This window comes from Leuresthes tenuis, unplaced genomic scaffold, assembly GCF_036924035.1.
Source record: "Leuresthes tenuis unplaced genomic scaffold, fLeuTen1.0.hap1 SCAF_16, whole genome shotgun sequence".
In the NCBI taxonomy this organism is placed as follows: domain Eukaryota; kingdom Metazoa; phylum Chordata; class Actinopteri; order Atheriniformes; family Atherinopsidae; genus Leuresthes; species Leuresthes tenuis.
In genome coordinates, this window is record NW_027325370.1 from 11,737,967 (window position 1) to 11,762,839 (window position 24,873).

General features: G+C 37.5%; 4 protein-coding genes across 4 annotated transcripts in view; 2 read left to right on the plus strand and 2 right to left on the minus strand.

The window, feature by feature from the left end:
* Positions 1-1,109: 1,109 nt before the first annotated feature.
* LOC140271878 (kelch-like protein 10) lies at positions 1,110-6,376 on the plus strand. Its single transcript, XM_072367186.1, has 5 exons — positions 1,110-1,240; positions 1,859-2,345; positions 3,293-3,910; positions 4,353-4,502; positions 5,901-6,376. The coding sequence occupies exons 1-5, from the start codon at positions 1,110-1,112 to the stop codon at positions 6,258-6,260; spliced, it is 1,746 nt and encodes a 581-aa protein (XP_072223287.1). The 3' UTR covers positions 6,261-6,376.
* Positions 6,377-8,977: 2,601 nt separating this feature from the next.
* LOC140271992 (DELTA-sagatoxin-Srs1a-like) lies at positions 8,978-11,539 on the plus strand. Its single transcript, XM_072367291.1, has 3 exons — positions 8,978-9,075; positions 9,509-9,623; positions 10,863-11,539. The coding sequence occupies exons 2-3, from the start codon at positions 9,556-9,558 to the stop codon at positions 11,287-11,289; spliced, it is 495 nt and encodes a 164-aa protein (XP_072223392.1). The 5' UTR covers positions 8,978-9,075; positions 9,509-9,555; the 3' UTR covers positions 11,290-11,539.
* A 1,093-nt stretch (positions 11,540-12,632) lies between these two features.
* LOC140272287 (protein-glutamine gamma-glutamyltransferase 2-like) lies at positions 12,633-21,004 on the minus strand. The gene is made up of 15 exons (XM_072367680.1): positions 20,901-21,004; positions 20,358-20,543; positions 20,007-20,240; positions 19,709-19,827; positions 19,371-19,499; positions 17,734-17,902; positions 17,076-17,208; positions 16,832-16,935; positions 16,317-16,405; positions 15,853-16,006; positions 15,524-15,612; positions 14,873-15,056; positions 14,610-14,770; positions 13,184-13,320; positions 12,633-13,004 (listed from the first exon to the last, which is right to left on the minus strand). The coding sequence occupies exons 1-15, from the start codon at positions 20,908-20,910 to the stop codon at positions 12,857-12,859; spliced, it is 2,046 nt and encodes a 681-aa protein (XP_072223781.1). The 5' UTR covers positions 20,911-21,004; the 3' UTR covers positions 12,633-12,856.
* A 1,049-nt stretch (positions 21,005-22,053) lies between these two features.
* LOC140271926 (pleckstrin homology domain-containing family G member 4B-like) overlaps positions 22,054-24,873 on the minus strand; it is a 29,234-nt gene continuing 26,414 nt past the window's right edge. Inside the window, exons 23-25 of the mRNA XM_072367221.1 lie at positions 24,485-24,684; positions 24,171-24,229; positions 22,054-23,837 (exon numbers count right to left, since the gene is read on the minus strand). Coding sequence (XP_072223322.1) covers positions 24,191-24,229; positions 24,485-24,684 — 239 coding nt within the window. The 3' untranslated portion in view covers positions 22,054-23,837; positions 24,171-24,190. The remainder of the gene's footprint in view (positions 23,838-24,170; positions 24,230-24,484; positions 24,685-24,873) is intronic.

Genomic DNA, 24,873 nt, shown 5'->3' on the forward strand with positions numbered 1-24,873 from the left:
AATGAAAGTGATTCTGTGGATTGCAATAAACTGGCACCATTTGAACAAAAACCCTGTGTGTATTTTGCCAGAAGTCAGTATATGAGGTAAATGTGCAGTGGCTGCCTGAAATACTGTAGTGCTCAGCAAACCCACACTGTCAATCCCACTGAAAAAACTTAATTTGAAGATTTAAAGCCTGACTTTATGTGTTCAGTCTTCATGAAGTGCATCAGCATAAAGTGCATGCTGTTTTGATAACCTGTGTGTGTTTGATTAATTATAGGTAATAAATGGTGGTGAACCATTGGGCAATAGGCAGGGTACATCCTGGACAGGTTACCAGTCCATCACATGGCCAACACAGAGATAAACAACCATGCACACCTCTCACTATGATTGATTTATTAGACTCACCATTTCATCTAACAGGCATGTGTTTGGACTGCGGGAGGAAGCCAGAGTACCTGGGGAGACCCTACAAACCTTCAAACCAGGAACCCTTTTTGCTTTGCAACAGCTACTAATTTCCACACCACAGTGAATCAATTAATTAACATATCACTTAAATGCATATTAATTAGGGGAAAAAACTATCAGTTGGTTCAGTCTTCATCAGTTCAGACTTCAGTTTCATCAGCTTGCCTCTTCCTAAACATAAATTAAATATATATATATATATATATAAATATATATATATATATAAATATATATATATATATAAATATATATATATATATAAATAAACAAAGATTTGATAATGGACAGAAATCCAACAGTCAAACCATAACTTATACATCTTATACATTTTATGTTTGTGAGAGTTTGTGACCAGTGATCTCTGTTGTCAAATCTTTCATTGTGAATTTAACAATTCATCAAGTGATATCCTCTCAACTCCAACCAGCACAGTAAAACTCAACATATTCAAACTGTTGCACAACGTAGAACTCATTTGAAAGAATTTAGCATTGGAATTCTGCTCGTTTCTGTGATGTCACATTGATCCATTCTGGAACCCTCTTCATGATGTGTGTGAATGCTCAAAATTCTTTCATATCGGCAGCAATCCTTCAACTGCACAAGTCAGGATTCAGGAGAGTAAAAGGGTCTTATATGAAAGAGCAAAGATGAGTGAAAACATCTCGGTGTATAATGAACTCCGTCTGAGGCAGCAGCTTTGTGACGCTCTCATCAGAGTCGAAAGCGTTGAATTTTTTGTGCACAAGGTCATCCTGTGTAACTGTAGCCCGTACTTCAGGTGAGTTGGTCTTTACATGGACATGTTGCTGGATTTATACTTATAAACATCCAGCAGCACATTTAGACGTATTGAGTTGCGATGGAAATACTTAAATGAATACCAAAAAGGAAATGTTGATTTATGGAGAAACTGAAGAAAAAAAAAAACATGTTTTCAGCATGAACAGTAATATCAACAGAAATCTATAATGTGTACACTCTGACTATAACAGTAAATCAGCATCTAATACATTAATGGTTTAAATCATATCAGTCCTTTAAATTAAATGTATTTGTGACTGTACATTTAGGCTTCATGTGGCCCAATTTTTCCAGTGTTCAAATGAGAGAAAAAATACATTTCGCTTATTAGTTTTTCTGAATTCTTCAATCGTTTCCTAGTTGGTTTCAGTGCTTAAGCACAACATTGCGTGCAACATTGCTCTTTTTAAGGATGAAAAAAGTGAGGGAATTAAATATTTGATTAGAAAATAAGTGAATGTGCAGTTTTAGTGCAAATTTTCACTTGTTTGTTTTTGCATTTTTTTGCTATTACTTGGTCAGAAATGCTCTGAAAAGGTGCGTATGATCATTTTGAATCTTATGAGCCCCTTGTTTTCACCTTCTTGTTTCACAGGGCTCTCTTTACCCACTGGTCAACACCAGACTGCCATGTCTTTGACCTTCCTGGTGTGGCACCTAACCTGATGAATCTCATCATTGAGTTTGCCTACACTAGCTTTGTTCCTGTGACACCAGAAAATGTCCAAGAACTCTTTGTCACAGCAGACCGCTTCAATATAATGGGCATCCTACATGCCTGCAGTGATTTTTTTGACAGGCAACTGACCCCGCAGAACTGCATCGGCATCTGGTTGTTCACTGATACTTATTACTACCCCGAAATGACACACAAGGCCTTTCTGTTCATACTGAACAGTTTTGAGGAGGTTCTTGCCACCTCAGAAGAGTTCCCTTTGCTCTCTGTGAGGCATCTGGTTAAAATCATTCAGAGCAATCATCTCATTGTGAGGCAGGAGGAGACTGTGTTTCAGGCCATCATTCAATGGATGGCCTTTGCACCTGAAGAACGTCGAGCACACAGCTCTCTGCTTTTGTCTAATGTAAGTAACCAGAGTGCAATTACTTTTGATTTGCATCTTTTACATTTTGCTGATTTTCCTTAAATGAATACAGTAAGTCTGTTGGCAACAGCGAAAGAGGGAGGCAGCTAGTTTTCCATCAACATAAAGGACAATGCTGCACACCCTCTATACATATAACATGGTGCCCAAACAACAGTGTGTTCAGTCAGAGCCTTCTTCAGCTTCTCCAACAAAAAACATTACAGTATATCATTCCTGCCCAAAGCAGTTACACTGCATAATGATGTTAATGACTAATTATCATTAGTCACTGTAAACTAATGATAGTTAGTCACTGTAAAAATAATGCTGCAGAATAGGTTTGTCTTTTGGTATTAATAAAGTATTACTCAAGTCAGTTTTCTGGCTATAACTGATGAATTCAAACACACAAAATATGATACACATCTATTAGGATTAAGTTATTAAGTGATAATATTTGATATTCAAAAGTCAAAGGTCAGCTTGTTAGGTCAGATCATACTGTTATGCAAAAATATTTTCTGTCCATTATTCAGTGACACCAAGCTTGAGTGTCCACCATTAAAACTGTAGTGATCGTATAGATCTTGTGTGCCGCTGGGTTGAAACTGAGTGTGAAGCATCCTCATTTCAGTATTTGTAGCAGCAGCAGCATCCATATATGAAGCTGTGTCTGTTGTCATGACAGCAGCTTTATGTTCCACTATAATCAAAACATGAATATTACTTTTAGGACCATTTATTTAGTTTATGACAAAATAGGTTTGTTTAAGCTTTTTCTGAACATTGACAGTTTTGAACGTGTTTTAAGGTTTAAACTCAACTGTGACGATATTAGATATCTGTGATAAGTCTGTGTGGGTAACATCATCCATACCTCAGTACTGTTAAGCCTCTCTTTGAGGCTGTTCAATAACATCTCATGTCCATTTGTCTCCATGCAGGTCAGACTGGCTTTGATGAGTCCAGACTATATCATTGACAACGTAGTTGACAATGAAGTCGTGAAGTCAAACCAAGAGTGTCGGATGATTGTCCTTAAGATCTTAGAACCCTTCCTCGACCACATGACAAGATCTTACTACAAGTCCATCACCTGCCAGCCATTGGCCCCTCCACGGCTGCCTCCTGCCCTCCTATTAGCTGTAGGAGGCTGGAGTAATGGCAGCCCCACCAATTTCATTGAGGCATACGATGTTCGCATAGACTGCTGGGTCAACGTAGCCTATACAGAGAAAACTCCACGGGCCTACCATGGGGCAGTCTTCCTCGATGGATCAGTTTATTGTGTTGGTGGCTTTGATGGTGTGAAGCAGTTCAGCTCTGTGCACAGGCTTGAACTGGGCACGCACACTTGGCAAGAGGTGTCCCCAATGCACTCTAGCCGCTGCTTTGTCAGTGTAACTGTGATGGACGGGTACATATATGCCCTGGGAGGTTACAACGGACATGAACGACTACAGACTGCAGAACGCTACGAGCCCAGAAGCAATCAGTGGAGTTTAATTGCATCCATGCACGAGCAGAGGAGTGACGCCAGTTGCACAACCCTCCATGGCAGGGTGGGTGGAGGATATATTTGACCATTTGAGCTTCACAGCATTATTAATGGATTGGGACTGGATAGTGTTGTGGTAAGATTGCCACCTTTCATGTGGGTGACCTGGTTTCAAATCCCCTGCATGAAATGTATTACCTCCAGTAGGGGTCCTCAGGCTAGACCCCCTTACCCTACCTGCCTACCAGTGTAAATTGCTTTGGATAAAAGTGTCTGCCAAAGGCATAAACATTACATATTTAAAAAAAACAAACAAGCCAAAGCAGCTATATCCAACCAGTATTTAGCATCAACTTAGACAGCATTTCCTTCTTTGTTCTTTACTGTTAACTGTTAGTGACTAGTTAGCTTAGTTTAAGCAAGCCTAGAAAACACATATCAGATGTCAGGCAGATTTTCTGAAACACTTCTCATCAGTGGAAAACCATCTCTTTAATTCCCAACAGGTGTACATTTGTGGTGGCTTCAATGGGAGGGAGTGTCTGTCATCAGCTGAGTGTTACAACCCATACACCAACCAGTGGACACTGATTGCCCCAATGGGCAACAGGCGCAGTGGAATTGGGGTTATCACCTATGAAAAGAAAATTTTTGCAGTAAGTACACTTATTACTGAAGCACAAAGAAATACTGGACTTCTATAACCAGCCAAGCTGCATAAAATATCTGAGATCCCGACAAGCTTGTACTGATATGAATAATTCAGCAGTTTTAGTAGTATTTTTGTCAGCATATCAAAAATCAATAGAGAGTAACTTTAATAAATTGTGAAAAAGATTTACCTCCCAGTTTCTCAGATGTGAGGGTTTGTTGTTTTTATCATATCAATGTAATTAACTCACCTGTTATATTTGATTGTTTTTATACTCTATCATGTCATTAACATTTTAGATGTAAACGTTCTTTGACCATAAAGCCCTCAGTCAACTCAGTTACCTGTGCTCTATAAATAGATTTGTCTTGGCCTTAAATGACAATTAAAAACAGAAATCAATGAGTTGCTAATTATTTAAATTATGTTTGATGAAAAACTATCAAAAGACAAGATATCAAATGTTGAAACTGAGAAGTTATTTTTGTTTTTGTCATACTCATGAATTGAGTTTTATTTGATTGCAGCAGCACATACAATTCTAGTTTGACCAGAACATGTTTAACACTGCATTACATCAACTCTTCTTTAACTAACTTGTAAAGTGTTTAACATGGAGCAAACCAACTGTAGTTTATTTTCCCGATCTCATTTTGCTGTAATTCGCATTTTTCATTTAATATTGTGCCGGATGTTTTTTACTTGGACACAGGCTAGTTGATTTAGCACCCACACTCTTTTACTTCAGAGGCATGCTGTCATGATACATGCAGAGTGTGGTTTGGCATTGTGTGGCTGAAATAAGCAAAGACCACCTCCAATGTTCATCCGTATGGGAGCATTTTGCGCCAAGAGCCTACACATTTCATTGAAACATTATTTGTACCTTCACAGCTGAGCAAAATACAAATACACAAATGTATCCCAATACCATTTTGGATGCCTGTTTTTGAGAGTGTGTTAATCGCAGATCGGATGGTACCTGTCCTCTTTAGAATAGATAATGTAGCGTCTACGATTTCAAAAAAGAATTTGACGTTTTGATTCATCGCAACAAGAGACACTTTATTGCTTTACCTCAGTGTTTTAGTGGAGTTCTGCCAGAGGACTCAGAGATTACAACCATAATAGTTTCAGCCCTTCTTCCAAGCATACCTCCTCGGAAACTTTAAGAGTCTCAGCTTCTCTGTGATGCTCTTTTTGAAACATAGTTGATATCAGAATTTCTCAGTTTAAACTTGTGATATGTTGTCTTTATACCATTTTAAATGACAAAAAAGATTCTAAATATTTTGGTTTAATTTTACACAGCAACCCAACTTTTCCTTTTAAACAGCGATTGTACTGAGAGCGGTGTCATCTGTACATTTTCACAGAATTTTCATAATATTTTCATATGTAGGTTGGCGGTTTCAATGGAACCAAACGTTTGTCCACTGCTGAGGCTTATGACCCCCTGACGTGCACCTGGCACAATTTGCCCTCCATGCTGACCCCCCGCAGCAACTTTGGCATCTCAGTGATCAATGACTGTCTGTTTGTTGTGGGAGGCTACAACGGTATTGACACCATCTTTGACGTTGAGTTCTATGATGTCAGAACTCATGAGTGGTTTGATGCCCGTGACATGGAGATTTCCCGCAGTGCACTGAGCTGCTGCGTGGTGTCTGGGATCAGCAACATGGCTGATTATGCTGCCACTCTTAACCCTCCAGAGTGCTTGCAATTACCCTGTGCGGAGGCCAATCAGATGGAGGAATAAAATTCATCCAACTCCCACTGGATTGTTTTGTATAATAAATACCTGTACACCAAATAGAAATGTGCTGTAATCATTCCAGTGGTTATAAGGATTTTCAGTTTCTGTCACAGCTAGTTTTTTTTCTTTGACCACGATCTTTGACCTTCCTGCTGATTGGTGCAAAAATAGTCTGTCCCTGAATTAGAATCAGTTCATCATAAATTAGATATAGAATACATCAGAAGACAAAATGAGGCTTGATTTTACTTTCTATTAGTGGGAACCCCAGTGACTGAATATTAGGTGTGCAGCACTAACATAATCACCTGGTGGCTGCACTGCTGTCAGAATCAAGTCTACTATTCCAAATTATTCAAGATTATTATCATTACTAGACATAACCTCAATTTTCATTTAATTGAATAAATAAATGAGAAATAGATTAATTAACTTGGATCTTGCTGGTCTGTGCATCAAAGATGCCACCTGTAATCACAGGTCTCTGACTGAAGCCCAGCCATGGACCTGCTTTACAGACGCAGGAAGCTTTCTCACTAAGACATCTTGAGTATTGTTATGACTCTTAAAATGCACTTAGAGGAGCAAGACGTCTTGTCAGAGGAGCTCTGACAATGTATCCTTGCTTTGACTTAAAAAAGCTATGAGTTTTCCTCCATTATTTTTCTCTGTGGGAAAGGAAAACATAGCAACTGGCCTGTATTGTCTGCAATTCTGTGCAACATTGCTATTACAAGAGATCAGGTTGTTACTCTGTACCTCGATACTGTTCTGAAAATTCTCTGAACAATCAAATTTCATTGAACAATCAGAGGCATTTTAGTATTAACGCAGCAAGGTGAGGAGGAGCCATGTCTGTTGTTCTCTGAAGAACAAGTGAACAACAAAACTCCCCAACACAATAGGACATCACTATTAACCAACGGGATTCTGATCTGACCATGTCACAACTGCTGTGACATTTATCGGCACAAATTGCACATTAAAATCAAATAGTTACTCCCCCATCTATCCCAGAACTACAGTCTCACTCTGGAGCTGTTGCTTGGTTTGTCCACAGGGTGGCCTGTAATGTGTTTAGATATAAACTGCCAGATAAAACACAGACAGTCTTACTTTAAGCAGCTCTACACTGAAAAAATGACTCAAGATTTCTGGATTCTCAACAGTATCTTAGTTTATTTCATGATTATTGTAAGTTATAGTTACATTGGTCATCTGTTACAGTTAATGCTTTTAGAGCTATTTAAATAAGAGCAGACAATTGTAATCAGCATAAAATAGTATGTCATGCTGCTGGAGATCAGATGTCTGACTACATGGGGCACAACCAAAGAAATGACGGCCAAAACACAGGTCTATCACAACTCTCTCTCATGGTGTTTGATCCTTTTTCAGCTCCTCACTTTCATGTGCTTGAGCCAGTTTTAACTTGATTTGAATAGCTGGTCCTTGATCACTCATGCACAACAGCTGCACAACGATGCCACTAAAAGTACAAGACCATAGTTTCGCTGTTAACACTACATGAAGTTCATGTAGTGCCAAAATACAACATGTGCCCTCAGGGCTCTTTACATAGAAAGCTAAACGTCTCAGTGTCATAGTTTTGAGTTCTTGGTTCATAATTTCCTTTTTTATGTTAAAATGTTCTGTCCTTGGACATCCTAATTAGTTTTGCTTCCTCATTTTAGTTCTTCCATCTGTCTTCAATCTGTAAATGACTCCACACCAGTCTTCCATTAGCTGATTATCCTTCTGTGTATATTTGTTTCTTTTTTTCCCCGTCACATTTCTTTCCTTTTTTCAGTTTCATTCTGTGTGTTTTTTAATAATGCTGTTTATACATAGACGTCTGGACTGGTTTTGGACGGTTTCTGTTCATAACAGCCAGTTAAACTTACAACTTTTGGACAGTAACTTGTCTTGTGTCCCATGATTTGGTCCTCTGCCCTGTAACCATCATGGTTACACTATAATTGAGATAAACCCAATGATTTCCATTGAGCTAGCACTTTGTGACAGAAAAAAAATAATATATTTTAATCAGAAGGAAAGTAAACTTCTAATAAGACAAAGAATGCTTCAAGAACATTTATTTGAAAGAGAAAATGGAGCTTCCTCTGTTTTGATAATAAGTGAACATCTACCAGTTTTTCCAAAACATTTTAAGGATTGTTTTATTTTATTGGACTATTTAGAGGAGTTTTTGGAAACTTTTGTTTATCTATTTTTTTTAATTTTCTTTTATTATTCTTATTTTTTATTAGGACAGGCTGGTGAGTTTGTCTACTTTTTGAAGATTAAACTCTCTAATTATTTGTAACACAGACTATAATTCACACATTAAGGACCAGCAACACAATTCCGCTATCATTGATCAGGGAAAACTACTAAATCCATGGACCTATTGAGTGTCATGACGCTAAATCCTCTCTATGTGTGCTACATGAATGGCTATATGCTCAAAGCATCACTCTGTAAACATGGCAGACCAGTCTGTCCTTACCATCCTGACAACTCCAAAAAACAAATGAAATAAAGGTTACCTTGATTTAATCATCCTGATCCAATCTTGTCTGGGTGATAAGTGGTGGAAAATGTCTGGCAACACAGAGGTGGAGGAGGCTGATATTCAATGCGTGATAAGGAGGGAGTCAGCTGGTACGTAAAGGCCCTGTGCCCTGATTACCTGGGTCAATAAAACCTGGTGTGTGGGGAGCTCATGTGCTGTTTGACTTTGCATTCTGTTTGAAACCCGGAGCACCAAGCGCAGGCTACTAGTTCAGGCTTCTTTGACTTAGCAGATCAAACGAAGGTAAGTAGTAGTATACTCATAAAATGTATAATCTTTATTAGTATGAGTTGAGGTTGCTGATATCACAAAGTTTTGTCACGTGCATTTTTACACATATTTCATCCGTAGTTGATTGCATTTTTACATCTCATCAGTTGAATGTTTTCATCTATCTTGTTTTAGAGTTTTCTCTGCCTTAGCCCTGAGAGTGGTTTTAGTCACATTTATCTCTTTAAGATTCAAGGGATAGCTGGTGACTTTTCCCCCCATATGTGTTAAGATTAATATGATTAATAAAACTTGCAAATACATCCTTTATAATTTGTCTTTCAGGGCCAACATAATAATGTAAATCCCTCCAAATATCAGCATTTTAAAACTGTTACTCACTTACTTATGAATAGCTTTTTACAATTCATTATATGTTATTGAAATGTTTCTGTCTTGATTCTAGTTTGCAGCCATCTTGTCTTCTCATCACTAACCCCCCACCTCAGCACAATGCCTAATCGCCACTGCTCTGTTGAGATTACCAACAACTCAAACTGCTATACTCTGGCCAACCCAAGGTGACATGTTGCTTTTCTACCTGTAACGATCTTAAAGAATTAAAGATGCAGCACATTCAAACCTAACTCAAGTAGAAACACTTCTGGGATGCACAAAGCATGCAGTGTCATGTATGACAAACAAAAGCAGAAAGTGGATCACTGAGTATTTGTTATCCTGTATTTTAGTCGGAGTCTAACTATTTTGCACCCCTGTGCTGAGGGGATAAAGCATTGTAGTTTATGCAATCTTTCAAAAAAACTCCATATTCTTGGCTTGTTTCAAAATGTTTTTTAATGCTTAATTTCTTCTTCTTTTTTTTTTTTTTTTTTTTAAAAGGAAAAGCATAACATTTTTCAGGGTAGAAAATAAATTGTATTAAGTACACCCACAGATTCATGGCTCCACAACATCAACTGAACAAAACTGAAGATTAACTGACAGCTTGTTAAACATCAACCAATCAGAGCAGTGATCACTGGTCCCAGTTAAGCCTACAAATGTAAAAATCTGTCTTGATCATTGCAGTACTCAAAAAAATACAATGAACAAATATTTGGCTTTGATATAAATGGCTTTAACATACTTTGCAGCAGAAAGCTCAACAAGCTATTGCTTAAGAGAACACAAAGAACCCCTCGGACGTCATGGCAAGTAAAACAAGCCAGTTGATAAACCCATTTATCAAGTTGGACACATTCACGAAACACACAACAGTGACTTGCAGAAGGTCACACACATCCTATTTTTAAGCCACGTAGCTTCTTCAGTAAACTGTCTGTTACTGCTTGTTGAATTCAAGAGGAATATCGACCACTGTTTAAACTTAATCTTACTGGAGACTCCTGAATGCCTCCATACCTCCTCACATGTTAATATCACTATTCAGTTTAATTGAAACAGAAGCAAGTTCGCATCAGTGTGTTTTTGTCAAAAACGACCCATTTTTCATGTTACAATGTCTACACTACAGGTCTGTGAGAGTTCAATAAAACTTATATAAAGTTGTCACAAATGACAATGAGTTTCATAAAAAGGCATCAAAATCCACAGCTTTGACCACATTCAGCACTTTGGAAACATGATACTGATTGTGAATAAATTACCAATAAAGTTCTTGTAGCAGAATGAACTCCCATGTACAGTGCAGGTAGAATATAGAACTGTCCAAATATTTTTGATCATCTCTTTTTACCCTCAGTTGATATTACTGCACAACCTACAAGGTACAATCTGATTTGTTTAGTCTCTATTTTCAGGGTGTTTATTGTGAGTGGTTACTGTGAGACCCCTTTGCCACCCATGGTTGGTCCCTGCTCGGCTGTCAAAGCGCTGTTCAACAAGACCACTGGCGCTGCCACAGGAGCTGTTGGCGTCTTCACATATGATCTTTTCAACGCTGACTTGAATGACTACAACCACACCATGGCTGTCATGTTCTCTGTGCCTTATGATCGAATCCTTTACTCCAACTGGCGTGCTGTGGGGATCTTTGATAAAGGAAGCAACTGTGACCACGATCTTTATCATACGATGTATAATGGAAGTGAAAATTACTTTGTTAGAGGAAAGGCTGATGGCTCCAGCATTTCTTATGAAGGGGACTTTATTATTGTCAGTGCCTCCATGTCAGACTCTGGTGAAGCAGTCCTGAGGGTGGACATCAGTGATACTGGATTCTACTAGTTAAAAGAAGGAAGATTGTACAGTTATGAGCCACATGCTCATCTGTAAACTTTATACACATGTGATGGTCAAATGGCAAAGTGGAAAAGAGATGCTTGGTCATTACATGAGCATATGATTGTATATACAATACCAATGGTCTCTCTCAGGTGTGATATTAAATATTTGACACCAAATCAAAAATAAAATACTTTTTAGTGTCCGGCAAAATTAAATAGTCTTTGTGTCTGTCAATGTCCATCAAGTTTAAATCCACAGGAATTGAATCTGCTATTATTTTCAGATACTCCGGCTTCCTCCCACTGTCCAAAAACATGCATGTTAGGTTAATTGGTGTCTGAGTGTGAGCGTGTGTGTGGTTGTTTGTCTCTGTATGCCCTGTGATGGACAGGCGACCTGTCCAGGGTATACCCCGCCTCTCGCCCTATGATTGCTGGGATAGGCTCCAGCCCACCCGCGGCACGACAGACGGAATTAAGTGGCTATAGAAATTGGATGGATGGATTATTTTCAGATGTCAGAGAAGGTCTAGTGTTACATTTAGGATGATGATCTGGACAGAAATGCGATACAATATTCATTCAACTATCATTGTATTTGCATAGAATCATGAAGAAAAAAAGTTGTTTTTGTTACCCTTAGATCAAGCAATTTTGCCAGTGTAGTTCAAATCAAAGGAACCAAACATGAGCTCTGAGGAATTTTTCTTGGTCATTTTTCTACATGATTGGAAGGAGAAGGTGAGGTGGGTGTATTCAATTTGAAGTTATTTTCACTTTATGCTGCAAGATGTCACCATTTCCTACTCATACATGACCCAGTCTATTCAGGACAAGGTTAGACAGGCTTATCTTGAAGAAGTCCGGGTGAAAAGGCTTTAACTGTTTTACTGTTATTGCAGAAGGAGAGATCTGTGACCCCTTTCAGCCTCAGAATAATAAATATTAACCATAAAAGGATCACTGTCAGCCAGCAAACAGTCAATGTCCAGCCAAAAATTATACCGAGATGCTCCAGCATTAATGTAGGCAATGTAATGTGGCTAACAATCCAAAAGGGGGTGATATACACTTTGTTTTTTACTTTGAAGATTCACAAATGCCCACAAAGAAACTAAACACTGTGCCTAAAAGCAGCTGTACAGTATGCACAACTTTGTCTGTCTTTATATTCACAATGGATTATTGCCAAATGTAAATAAATACAACCTTAATCATTATTTATAGAAATGAAAGAACTGAGTCCATAACACTATCTGATTATTCTGCAAATGATTTGTTCTGTTGCAGCTCACTGCAGAGGCACAACACAGACCTGCCTTTTTAAAGAAGATTGCACAAAGGTTATTTGTTTGGATAGTTTAATAATGTAGTATGTTCTAGTATATCAAGTGGATACAAATTATAAGTTGTTAAAAAGATATAGTCTCAGGTCCTTTTGTGCCATTGGTTAATTATTTAACACTGTTAATCGTTTAAACATCAGCAACAACAACAAAAAAGAAAAAAAACAGAGAAAAAGTAAAAAGAAAATAAAATCTGTTATCTCTGTTTGATTGTATATTGGCTCATTCTCTCACAACAACACTGATGAAGCTCTTGATGTTCTTCAGTTTGTTGCTATCAAAGTTCACCAGGAGTGCACCAGAGCCAACAATGGTTGGCTTGAACTCAATGCTGGCCTTGGCTTCTTCTTTGGGGCCCACAGTCCCAATCCTGTAAGAATCAAGAGTTTATAATGAGCAACTGCATCCAGAACAAATTAGGAACTTGCCTTAAGCAATATCACAATTAATCAAAATAAAATATGACCATCTACATTAAACTAATCATCAACTTCAATCTGGTTTAAATGTGACAAAACAGTGTTAAAAAACTGTTGTTGGATTGCATACTTTGCTGTTACGGGTTTTCCGTCTGTGAGTCCAACACCCTCTATAGTAAAGCTGCAGTCCAGCAGTGGTTCTGGTAAAGGGTTCAACAGGGTCAGCTCTGTTCTCACAGGCTCGTTCAATGTGGCTTCAGCCACCAGCTGCAGAGAAGAGGTCAGGTTACATTATATAAGGGATTATATAGTGCTGCCTCATTAAAGACTGTACAATTAAATAACTTGCCAGACAAAAAAAAGAAAGGATCAGTGCTTGTGCTCAAATATTCTTTGAGTTGTACTATTAACAACAGTGTCAGTATCAATACTTAAGAAGGTGAGTCAAAGCACATCAGACTCTTTACATAAATATTATCTTTTACTTCATAACTGACTTTCAGTCAGATAAAGTCTTTAGTGGAAGTGGACGAGCATTTAAAGGACAAATTGTGTCCAAGGTCCAGGAACACACAGCTGGATGAGAATGAAGAAAATTATAAATAATCTTTACAGTATGCAACATTTAGGTCAATCTGTTGGCGAAAATAGAATACAATACATAACTATGATTTGAACAGAAATATGTGAAAATGAGAATTGTTGTGTTTCCTGTAATGGAAAATTTAGGGATGATAAAACATTATATAGCTACGACAGGCAGTAACTGTATTGTTAACCAGACACTGTTGACATTTACCACTGAAGCAACAGTTTGACCCATCTGAAGGACTTGATAGTTTCCTTTGGTTGTTTAGTTCTGATTGAATTTGTGTTTAAAACACACATCACGCTTCAGTTTGATGCAAGACTTTTCTGAATGATGTCTCCTTACAAAAAGTTACCTCAAGTCAGCCCCTCTGAGTCCATATGAATTTTTCCATCACATTTGAATAGTTATGTGATTTCAATAGCTTAAATATCCCTTGAACAAAAACACTTGTTCTAGAGCGACCGTTTAGGAGAGTTTTGAGTTTTTTGGTGCCCACATAGTTCTACATGCTTGGGAGAATGAGGTATGAGAGGGGTGGTACTGTATGTGCAGAGTGTATTTTTATTTTGCTTGATGTGATCCTACATTGTTGATCTCTAACTGGACATGTGCGAGAAAATTAAATTATTAATTAAATTATTTAAATGATTTAAATGATAAATTATTCATCTGCAAGCTACAACTGACATTTTGAGTGAATTAGACCCAGAAATCACATAAAAAGCAACGCAGTTTTGGTAAAATAGCTCAAACAATGTTTGGGCCACTGAGCTATCCAAATTAAATTGTGTATTGACACATTTGCTACTTGACATACAAACATAATGGAATAAACAGAAAAACACAGCTGAATGAACATTTTATGGATGCTCTGAGTTATGTGGACAATTCTTCCCTCTTCCCTCTTAGTTTTTTTGATGACTGAGATAAATGTAAAAAAAAAGGACATCTTGTGTATCCTTACCTTGATCTCTATTTCCGGCTCATCTAGCACAATAGTCTTCTCAGCTTTATGGTAATCTATGGTCTGCTTGTCGATGGTGATGGCTGACAACTGGATCAACCTGTCAGAAGTGATTGCTTGTCCATACAGGTCATACTCCAGTTTGAGGGAAATACGCTTTTCTGGAAACACAGACACACATGTACAAGTATATATTTTTGCTGTTCACAGTGTTTTTGACAGATGAGGCAGAGTCAAGAGCTCACATTGGGCCCAGAACAAACCTCCTTCAGGTGGAATCTCTACTTTTTCTGTCAAAAATCCACAGCTCTCTCCAATTTTTCCATTGTAGCCCACTGCTCTGGCAGAGAAGAGGAAGGTGCAGGCTCTTGCCTCCATGTGGTTGTTCTTGATAATAGTGTACACCTCAAAGTTTGACCCCACGATCATGTTGTCAGCGAGCTTGATCTTAAATGAGAATTAGATCAAACATCCCTCCAAAAATCCATTAAAATATATATTTTGATATTTAATACATCTAGACTAAAGACAGGCAAATAACTATTAAATATTATAGAAAGAGTTCTTTAATATTCAGGAATATTCAGGAAAATAAATATACCTGCAACCAAATCTTATAAAAACTTCCACATCAAAGTTTTGGGAGTGTGTTAAAGCTAATGCAGCATAATCTGTTTCTTTAATATCTGAAACAAGGCATTTGCCCTTGGGGAGCATACGCTTTCCTTGTGTAATTTACATACCTACAGTATATGCTACTATGTTTTTTGTTTTTTGCAGTGTGGGTACATTTGTTTCTGTAGCTCCATTGCTATGTCAAGAAAATATAAATTCAGATAATCTTTCATTATTTGTAGAAACCACTATTTGAATATTTTCCCTGGTCCAAGTACATAAATGAACTGCACAAAAACCTTGAGATGAATTCCTGGCTCTTCTCCTTTTTGCTGTAGCTTGTTGTGGTGCCGGGCCTTCTCAAACACCTTCCTCTCCTCTTTCGAGCCTGAAAACCATCAGGTTTACAAATGATTTTTCTGAAGTATTCTGATGTGGTGTTCACATCAGGAGGAGGATAATATCATGCTGGGGAAAAACTAAAACATAACAGCACGAATTAAAGGGAGTAATAGCACTGGTTGAAAACCACAAACTTGTTTAATTCTAATTAATGTTGATCTAACTGGTGTGGTTTTAACTTAATTTGTGGTTTGGAGTCAGGCATGTGTATGTGTCACTGTTGTACCTTCTGGATACTTGTACTGATGTGTGATGTCATGTCTCTCATTTGAACCAACAGCTTTGGTGCTGATAAAACGTCCAACAGACTTAGTCGATCCACTGAAGGTGACAAACTTTCCATTAGACAGGCGTACCAAGTCCTCAACATCTGCGTTGACCTGAGTCCATACACAAGATGGCACCAAACAATATATGAATATACAGACTTTATTGCTAACAGGCAATATACATTATAAAACAATTTTCCACTTGCATTAAACTAACAACATGAGAAAGAGATATTTTTATTCATATGCAGTACGTGCACAAACATAGTGTTAAAATTAAAATATGTGGCAGTAACTGAAACAATAAACTAGGACTGAATGAAACCATCAAAGTCTACAGAGTCAACAGTGTGAACAAGAACTGTGTTTGCATGTTGGATTTTTTTTATTGTGTTAGAGTAAGACAAGAGCTTAAACTCACCTCTGCATAAATAAATGGTGTGTCATATTTCATGGTCAATTCTCCTTCCCTGATGGCCTTCAGTGAGGCAGGTCCACAACAGAAAACACCTAACAGCATCACACATCCAGAAAAGGAATATTTAGCTGTCGGCATATTAATACCAAATGGGGTAGTAGTAAACGGTCATAAGATCCCAAATATAAACATTTAGCAAATGGATACATCTATGTCATATTTTGTGTGTGTGTGTGAGTCAAGTATCTGAATTCCAGAGAGGACCGATGATTTGTGTCAGGGTCGGAAGTAAAAATAAAACTGAATATTTTCACAGAGTCAAGGACAGCAGTCTGAGAAGAACAATGTGGACATGCCAAACACAGCTATCATAAGTGTGATGTATGCCATACCTGTGACTGCTGTGTTCAAATACTGTGGCATTGCCTGCGACTCTTCATGAGCAATCTTAATGGCAGAATTGAATAATTGATACGGGAATGATTTTTTTTACAATATGTCTTTTGTTTCTTTATTACCATCACTTTTCTCCTGGGGTGTTGGGTCACTTGTTTGCCATCCATCAAACTCCTTCCCCAAATCTGGACGAGTCATCCAGCTATCCACCCAAACATGGAAGTTCCTAGAAAAAAAATTGTAAGAGAAAGGTGATGACATCACCATTTTATTCCATGATGTAGGATTAAAGGCATATGACAATGTAAAACAGGACGCACTAACTTGTATCATTTTGCACAGTACACTGTACGTGTAACCACTCACCATATTGAGTCGTCTCCACGAATCCTTTCACCATTTTCATCATATAAGTTTTCAATCATCAGGTTGGCATTACCGTCGTGAGCTGATCCAAAGTTAGTAACCACTCGACACGGGATGCCCAGAGCACGGGACACTGAAGGAGGAGGAGGAGGAGGAGGAGAGCCACTTTACATCAATACACCACATTAAAGCACATGCTTGAGATAGTGTCTGTCATCAAATATAATCAACGAAGACATTATCTAAAATGTTAAACAGAGCAGACAAAAATTAAGCTGTGAGATAAGACTCTAAATTTAGGCTTTCGATTAGAAGGCTGGGATTTGTTGGCAGTGCGGGGGGTGTGGAGGATTAAAGTAGTATGAAGTTATATAAATGGTTCTTGGTTCTGTCATAGTTACTGTGTGATTGCTGTTTTACTTATTATATAGACTGTAAAATAGAAAAAGAATCTCTGCATTTTACGTTTTAAATAAAGAGAATGCATTATGAAATATGATTGTTATCTTTGAAAAACAAAACTAAAAGATTAAAACCCCAAGAAAAACAAGAATAAATGGATGGAACAGTTCAACAGACTTCTGAAATGTCTGTTTGAATACACATACAGTCAATACAGTCACCTTAAATGCACTGAATGCAATCTACACTGTACAACCTGTGCAAGCTATGGCAGCAAAGACCCAACACTGGCCATAGCGGACTGGACCACTTTCTGCCCACTGACGCAGAATGTCCCCGCTACCGATCCACAGTCCAGGATGAGTCCCACCTGAAAACTCTTCCCACTCCCCCACCAGCACACCTCGGTCATCATTACTGTTGATCTGTGGGCAAAGACAGAGGGGAGAAAAGAGGAATCACATCAGAGGAGGATCACAAGTGAAAAGTAGTCAGGACCTGTGAAAACACTTTGGCATTTCGTGGAAAGCAGTTTTAAATCTACATGATTTATTTTACAGTCGGAGTAATTTTCCATCCAAAAAAATGCCTCTTAACTTAAACAGAGCTCGGCGATGGGTGTTGAGGCCACTGGAGCTGACCAATTAAGGCAGACGTGAGCAGTTTTTTGAGGAAATTTCAGTAACTTCTATTTCAGGACTCCGGAAGTTCAAAGAGTTCCTCTGTTTGTGATCTGATTAGACAGCACTTTCTAATCTTTATTGCTGTTTCTGTTGTGTGTTGATAAAAAAAGGTTCAAAATTCCATATGCATATAGATACAATGTGAAAGTAAAACTAAGTTTAAGTTCCCTTTGAAAGACGTACAATAGTCCAGTCACCAAAGAAATTGTAAAGACAAAGGAAAAAAAGAATTCTCTGACAGAAAAAATAATTGAAGGGGGAAAACTAAAGAAAACCATCTCAACATATTAGTGATATTAGCTTTGTGAGTACATTCTTAGCACTATACCTTCTATAACCTACATATAGTATTTAATCTTGTCACGTTTATCAAATTGTCTAAAATTATGTCTGACATATTGTAAAATGACTTCTTCTGAATCATGACACCCAATAAAAATCTCTCTTTCTGGCTATTTTGACAACCAGCAGTAATAGAGTGCTCATGGGTGTTTTGTTAATCTGATAGCAGTCCTGCTTCTGTTTCTGCTGCTTTGTATCACAAATGTTGCCAGGGGTGAAAGAGAAAGTTCCCACAGAAGGGGAGTAGCTGTCCTACAGAGAGACAAAAACTGAATACAGAAAAGCAGGCAGAATTTTCCGGTGCACCATGGTAATCTTTAGTTAAAAGATGGCTATTCATGGCTTTCGTGGATAGCATCCTTGGTTTCTCTGTCTCCTTTTTATGACTCTATATGCTTAGTTTTAAGATTTAATTTAAGATTTACAGTTGTTAGACTCTAGAATATACTGAAAATGCAGTCATTTTACAAACCTTCTAAATGCTTCCACCTCACATGTCAATACAAAAGGGGACCAAAGTGCTTTGGTTGCGCAGCATGCTAAGTCAGTATCCTGTTTATGTCACTTTCAAAAGCTCATTTGTATTGGAAGTCTCTTTATCCCTTATAACTGCCTGTTACTTTCTGTCCTTAGTGTCTCATTGAGGTAATAAATCATCATCAAATTATTCTTAATCTTTCTCTTCTTACCAGACTTATTTGGTGTTATTGGTGCATGTAAGGGCACTGCTTTGTATCATTTGTATTTGCGCTGGCCATGTGATGGACTGGTAACCTGTCCAGGGAGAACTCTTTATCTCACCTTAAGGCAGCTTCTCAACAGGATCAAGCAGAGATGGAAAATGAATGAATGAATAAATTAGTAGTACCATGGCACTCAGCACTCTGGTCACATAGATGGGATTTCTCCTGGCAGAAATGTCTTTATCGGCATCAGAAACAAATTTGGGGTTGTCATCCAGAATCTTCAGACAGACATCCAATATTCCTGGTTCAAACTGCAGAAAAACAGAGTTTTAGACCTAAGATCAGTGGGGCAGAAAGGAACTCGCTGAATAACAAGGTTTGACTAAGGTCACAAGTGGTTTATGTAAATTCAAGATATAAAATTATACTTCATAATTAACCGCCTCAACATAGAATTAGTGATGAACAGACAAAAAGTGATTAAAAAAAGTAACCTTATATATTATATATGTTTATGTACCTGTCCAAAGTTCCAGGGTTTCCCTTTGATCCTTTTATCTGTTCCTCTGTAAATCTGCCCATGTTGTGCTAAAACATACTCCTGTCTCTTTAACTCACTCCGCAGGAAAACAGCGTCTTCTGTTAGTTGTTACAGAGAAAACACCAAAACCTTCAGACCATTTAAAACTATTTCCTTTGTATATACTGTATATGGAAACACAGTACAAGTCAGAGATGAAACACAGCAAATGAGCCAATTTAATCTTAAACAAAAAAGAAGTCGCTGTAAATCACAGAAGACAGTTTTACGGACTCACGTCGGCACCAAGCATTGAAGAGCAGAGTGAACTGTCCTAAGATGGTTTTCTGACCCAACTGGTCTAAAGTCAAAGAATACACCCCAATGGGGGAATTGGGGGAGGAACTGATAGAGACAGTTAAGGTGTTTCCAGTGGGATCATTAGTGGCAGATGCACTCCACTCAGTGTCCACTGTGGTGTCTTGTGGACTGAAGGAAACCTTAGTGTCAGATTCTTTTCGGGGGAGTGGACCTAGAGAGACACAGGTGAATGACACAAATCTATGTGGGACCGTTGCAAATACACTCTGCATCCAAATATATTTTCTGGCACATAAAATCAAAGGAAAAAATAGTGAGTGAGTAGTACCAGTTTCAACAATAAATGTGAAGCTTGTTTCACCCAATTTGAACTCCTTGCTGCCTGGTGACAGGTGTAAGATAACACTGAAGGGCTGTCCCCTTCTGACAATCAAACGCTCCTCTCCATACAGCTCTGTGTGATGGCTGCTGCTGTTGCTCTTAATATTCAGATCACAGCGCTCAATGTCCAAGACTGTATGTGAATAGAATGAAAACAAAACTTGGTGGCACATCAGATAAAAAAATATATACAACTAAAACCATGAAAATCTGACGTCAAACGTCTTCATTCAAACTGAACCCCCCCCTGTTCACATTTCCATCACAATAAATCACCAGCAAACATTCCTCACTGCAGGGTCAATGTTATTTGGTTTTCTAGATCTGAGATATCTCATGTCACCCACCATTCCTGCACATCACATTTCAGTTATGACTCTCAATCAAATACTCAATAATTCAAAATAATGTGTGTGCAGTAACCCAAAGGGAGGCTGTATTTTAAGCTGTTCATGACCACAATATGTAACAGAAAGGCTTTCCTCCTCACCTTGACTCATGTCTGTGCTGAAGTTCTTGTCCCTCAACTTCTGTGGAAAGTTAAAGTTCAGCCGCAGTCGTGCTCACTGCCTGATGACCAGCTAGTGTAGGATATTTGTAGCAAGTGAAACCTGATACAGACGCCCCCTTCTGTCTAGTCCTCACATCAGTAATTCTGTTTTTAGACAGAGAGTGCAGACAGACTTATGCAACTCCTTCCTTTTTTACTAATAAGTTACAAAGTGGCAAAGTTATCTTAGAAAGATTTCTGCTCAAAACAATGAACACTGTCAACTAAAATGTCAAAACACATCATTATAAATTCAATTCAAAACTGTGAAAAAAAACAAAGTTTCACACCTCTAGACCTATACAGATTACATCTCGCAACATGAAATTGGAAATTTGATTTAATCAATGATTATATTACATAATATTTTAACAATTCAGAAAATCTGGAGAAATCTCTGGACACAAAAGACATGTCAAACAAACAGCTCTTGATGGTTGTGATCTGCAGGACCCTTATGCAGCATTAAAACCAAGAAATCATTGCATGTTCTCTGAAACACTTCGGAAAAAACATCTATTTTAATATGAACTGAGATGAAGAAAGAAACCGTAATCTGACAAAAAGGAAGTCTGAAATTCCTAAAAAGAAAAAAAGTACACCAGGAACCACCAGACTTTTTTATCAGAACACAGTTCAGCTGCATCTGTGATGGTATAAATGTGATGGTAGAAAATAAATACTTTATTCATCCCCTGTGGGGGACATTCAAATGAATTGATAATGCACACTGCACGCCTCCTGCATATCTGTGAAGGCACCATTAATCCCAAATGATTTATGTAGGTTTTGGAGTAACATATGCTGCCACTAAAACGACAGAAACGATGTAGAAAAGTTACTCTGTTTCAGCAGTTCAAATGCTGTTTGTCTTTTGTTTCCATTAAATATAAAATTTAAATGATTGGTGCATTCTTTGTTTTTGGTTAACATTTTTGCTGCTTTTCAACATCTTTGGAAATGTAATATCACACTGTAACCTCAAAAATAAAACTGGGGACAAAGGTGTTTTCTCAAATTGTTTATGTCATAAATCATTTCATGATTCAACAAAAACAAAAGAATAGATTCAACAATGCAAAATTAAGCACACATTTGACCTTCTTCTCAGGAAGGCAAAAAAAAGAAAGAAAGAAAGAAATATATTTTTATTAATTTTTCTTGAATTAATGTCATAGTTGTTTTATTGTAAAAAGTTATTGGAGGAGGATGTGCGTACAATCAGGACAGAATGGAAATCGATTGCATTTGTTTTTTCAATTTAGTTTGTACAGCAATCAAATAAAGATTAAGTTTTTAGTGGTAATATTTGGAGTGACAGAAAATTCATTAAAAATAATCAATGCATAGAATAATTAAAACCCAAATGTGGAAATGTCAGGAGTCCTTATGCCAATTTCATGAAAAACCTTGACATACTGACAGAGCCTCTGTTGTAATATGTTTTAGAAGCTGTGACACTCAGGAATTATTTGTGTTTTAAGGAAGTGGATCACAGTGAGTCTGGTAACACATCCTCGTATTACTGCAATCAACCCCTCTGATTTCTGTGAAAAGTAACAGCAAGCAGCAAAACAAAATTAAAACAACTGAACTGGCACTGCATGTAATAACCATCAGCAAAAGAAAAAAAAGACTTGAAGAAAAGCAGGAAAGAAAAGAGTGGAAAACACATTAAACACATTGATTGGCTGTGTCAAACAAAAGGTTGATGGCTTCAGAATAAAACACACCAAAGATAAACACAGAGGCCACAAATGTTCCTGTTGTGATTTGTATAGTTTACATGTTGCACATACAATAAAATGAAATCACAAAGCTTACAAAAACATTTTACACATTCAACAAAGAAAACATCAATTAAAAACCATTCAAATAATCTGGAAAATACTTTCTTGTAATGGTCATTTTCATAAAAGTGAAGCTGTTACCTTGATCGGTATTAGTGGACCCTAAATGAAAGTAAGTGGTTTTTATCTGCAGTTCTGTATATTTTCAGACTGTGTGTTCATTGGTGTGCTGTATTGTGTGTTGCTTTTTTAGAAGATAATCATTTTGAAGGCTGTCCTGTCATTTAGGATAGCGTCTCTTCGTACTAAATGCAGCACAAGAGTAACTCAAACTCACAGGTTAGTGGTCTGTCCCTTGAGACAAATCATCAATAGGGGGACAATTATAACCATGTGACTATACAGATAAAAATCTATGTTTGAAAACAACAGAAGTAAATATTCATTGAAGACATTATTAAGGTGTAGAAGAAGTAGAAACAGCTTTATGAAGGAATCAAAATAAATCAAAGTTTGTACAATATTCACGTTTCTCCATTTATGGCCAACCACTGTAAGTGTTTGTGCCTTCAGCTTGCTATGAGTTCTTGGCAAATAGCTGACTCTCTTCTGGAATTCATCACTGGTATCTTGCTGGACTACTCTGTTTAGGTATCAAGTCAACAATATTTTCATTGTGACCTGGTTATCTAAACAGTACAGTTCTTCTAATAATTGAATAGCAACATCAAGTAGCTTCTTAGGTAATCCTTTGACTGCTGGCCAGTAAAAAGGAGAATAAACACTGAACTGAGAAAGCTCTCTCTGGATCTAGATGCTGATACTGGTTCCATAACAGTAATAATAATAATCCTAAACAAACCCTCTCCTGTTTGATCCCTGTAAAATCAGGATGTGAACAAGTTGTAAAGAACAGAAGATCCCACAATACTATTCTAAAAATGCACACAGTGAACCCCAACTGCATAAATTAGTTAAAAATAAGTCCTTATGATGTAAAAAATCACTGTGCGGCACCAAGAAAAATGTTTTCAGTCAGGTGATCCTTCTGTCTGCATGGCAACTTCAGCGGGACGTGACAGCTTATCTGCAACAACATTTAAAGCACAAAAGGACACCGAATGGAAGTAAAATAACTTAAGACATGGTGTAGAACTGTTTCTAATTATTTAAAGAGAATATTTACTTAAATATTAATGCCAGTTTGCTGAAGAGCCTTAATTTGGTATCTCTTTAATTCGGGGCTTGGTTTCTTGATTTTGGTACAATGAATAATGCCTCACACACTCAAATATAGGCTACCTCCACACACATTCAGATTGTATCACCAATGATAAAATAATAAAAGTGATAAAGTAACATTTATCAAATTCAGTTGCTCTGATTCTTTTTAAACTTTACTTGAATTTAAGACCTTTACCTTCTGCTGTAGATCCAGAGTTAAACTTCTGTAGATTTTCCAATTATAATTTCATTTCCCTGCAATGCAGTAAAAAATGGTATATTACAGTTCAATAAAACTGTCAAACAAACAACTCAATAATTTAAGTTAAGGAAATTTAATTTCTTGTGTCTTGGTTTAATAGATGTATAAACTGATTGGTTAGCTCTGCTGGCTCTGTTTAAACCTTTTCAGTCCTTTAAAAGCTCTACTTCACTATCAGTGAATGAGACCCCTGTCTTTTTAATCATATGTTAAATCACCAGGTTGTGTTGTTACACTTTCTCCTGCACCTGAGCTTTAGCTGGTTGCAGAGGTTTAGGGGGGGCACCTGGCTTCTTTCTGGTAACTGCTGGCGAGCTGTTTTTCCTCTGTGAGCTCTGGGATAAAACAGAGGAGTCATCCACTACCTCTCCACTGATGGCAGACAGGCAGCTGTGGTCCGAGCTGCTGAACAGAGTCATGTTTTCCCCAGATGACTCAGTGCTGTCCACTAAAGCACAAAGACAGAAAGGTTTTATTGATAGCAAAACTGAAATACGTTCAAATGTCATTCATGGCATCCATGGAGGGTGGAGAAAACATCTTCTCATATTTAAAATTACCGTAACTTTGGAATGAATTTAGATGTTGATTTAGAGTATTAAGTGCTATTGGACTAAGATGTTAACAGTAAACAAAA

Bases quoted from the DNA above. Each gene is read 5' to 3' on its own strand.
- LOC140271878 (XM_072367186.1), top strand. From the start codon at position 1,110: ATGAGTGAAAACATCTCGGTGTATAATGAACTCCGTCTGAGGCAGCAG. The intron at 3,911-4,352 runs GTGGGTGGAGGA...AATTCCCAACAG, and splicing joins GCACAACCCTCCATGGCAGG to GTGTACATTTGTGGTGGCTT. The intron at 4,503-5,900 runs GTAAGTACACTT...TTTCATATGTAG, and splicing joins ATGAAAAGAAAATTTTTGCA to GTTGGCGGTTTCAATGGAAC.
- LOC140272287 (XM_072367680.1), bottom strand. The intron at 19,828-20,006 runs GTGAGTCCGTAA...AACAACTAACAG, and splicing joins CTTCAATGCTTGGTGCCGAC to AAGACGCTGTTTTCCTGCGG. The intron at 19,500-19,708 runs GTACATAAACAT...GTTTTTCTGCAG, and splicing joins AACCCTGGAACTTTGGACAG to TTTGAACCAGGAATATTGGA.
- LOC140271992 (XM_072367291.1), top strand. From the start codon at position 9,556: ATGCCTAATCGCCACTGCTCTGTTGAGATTACCAACAACTCAAACTGC. The intron at 9,624-10,862 runs GTGACATGTTGC...CTCTATTTTCAG, and splicing joins TATACTCTGGCCAACCCAAG to GGTGTTTATTGTGAGTGGTT.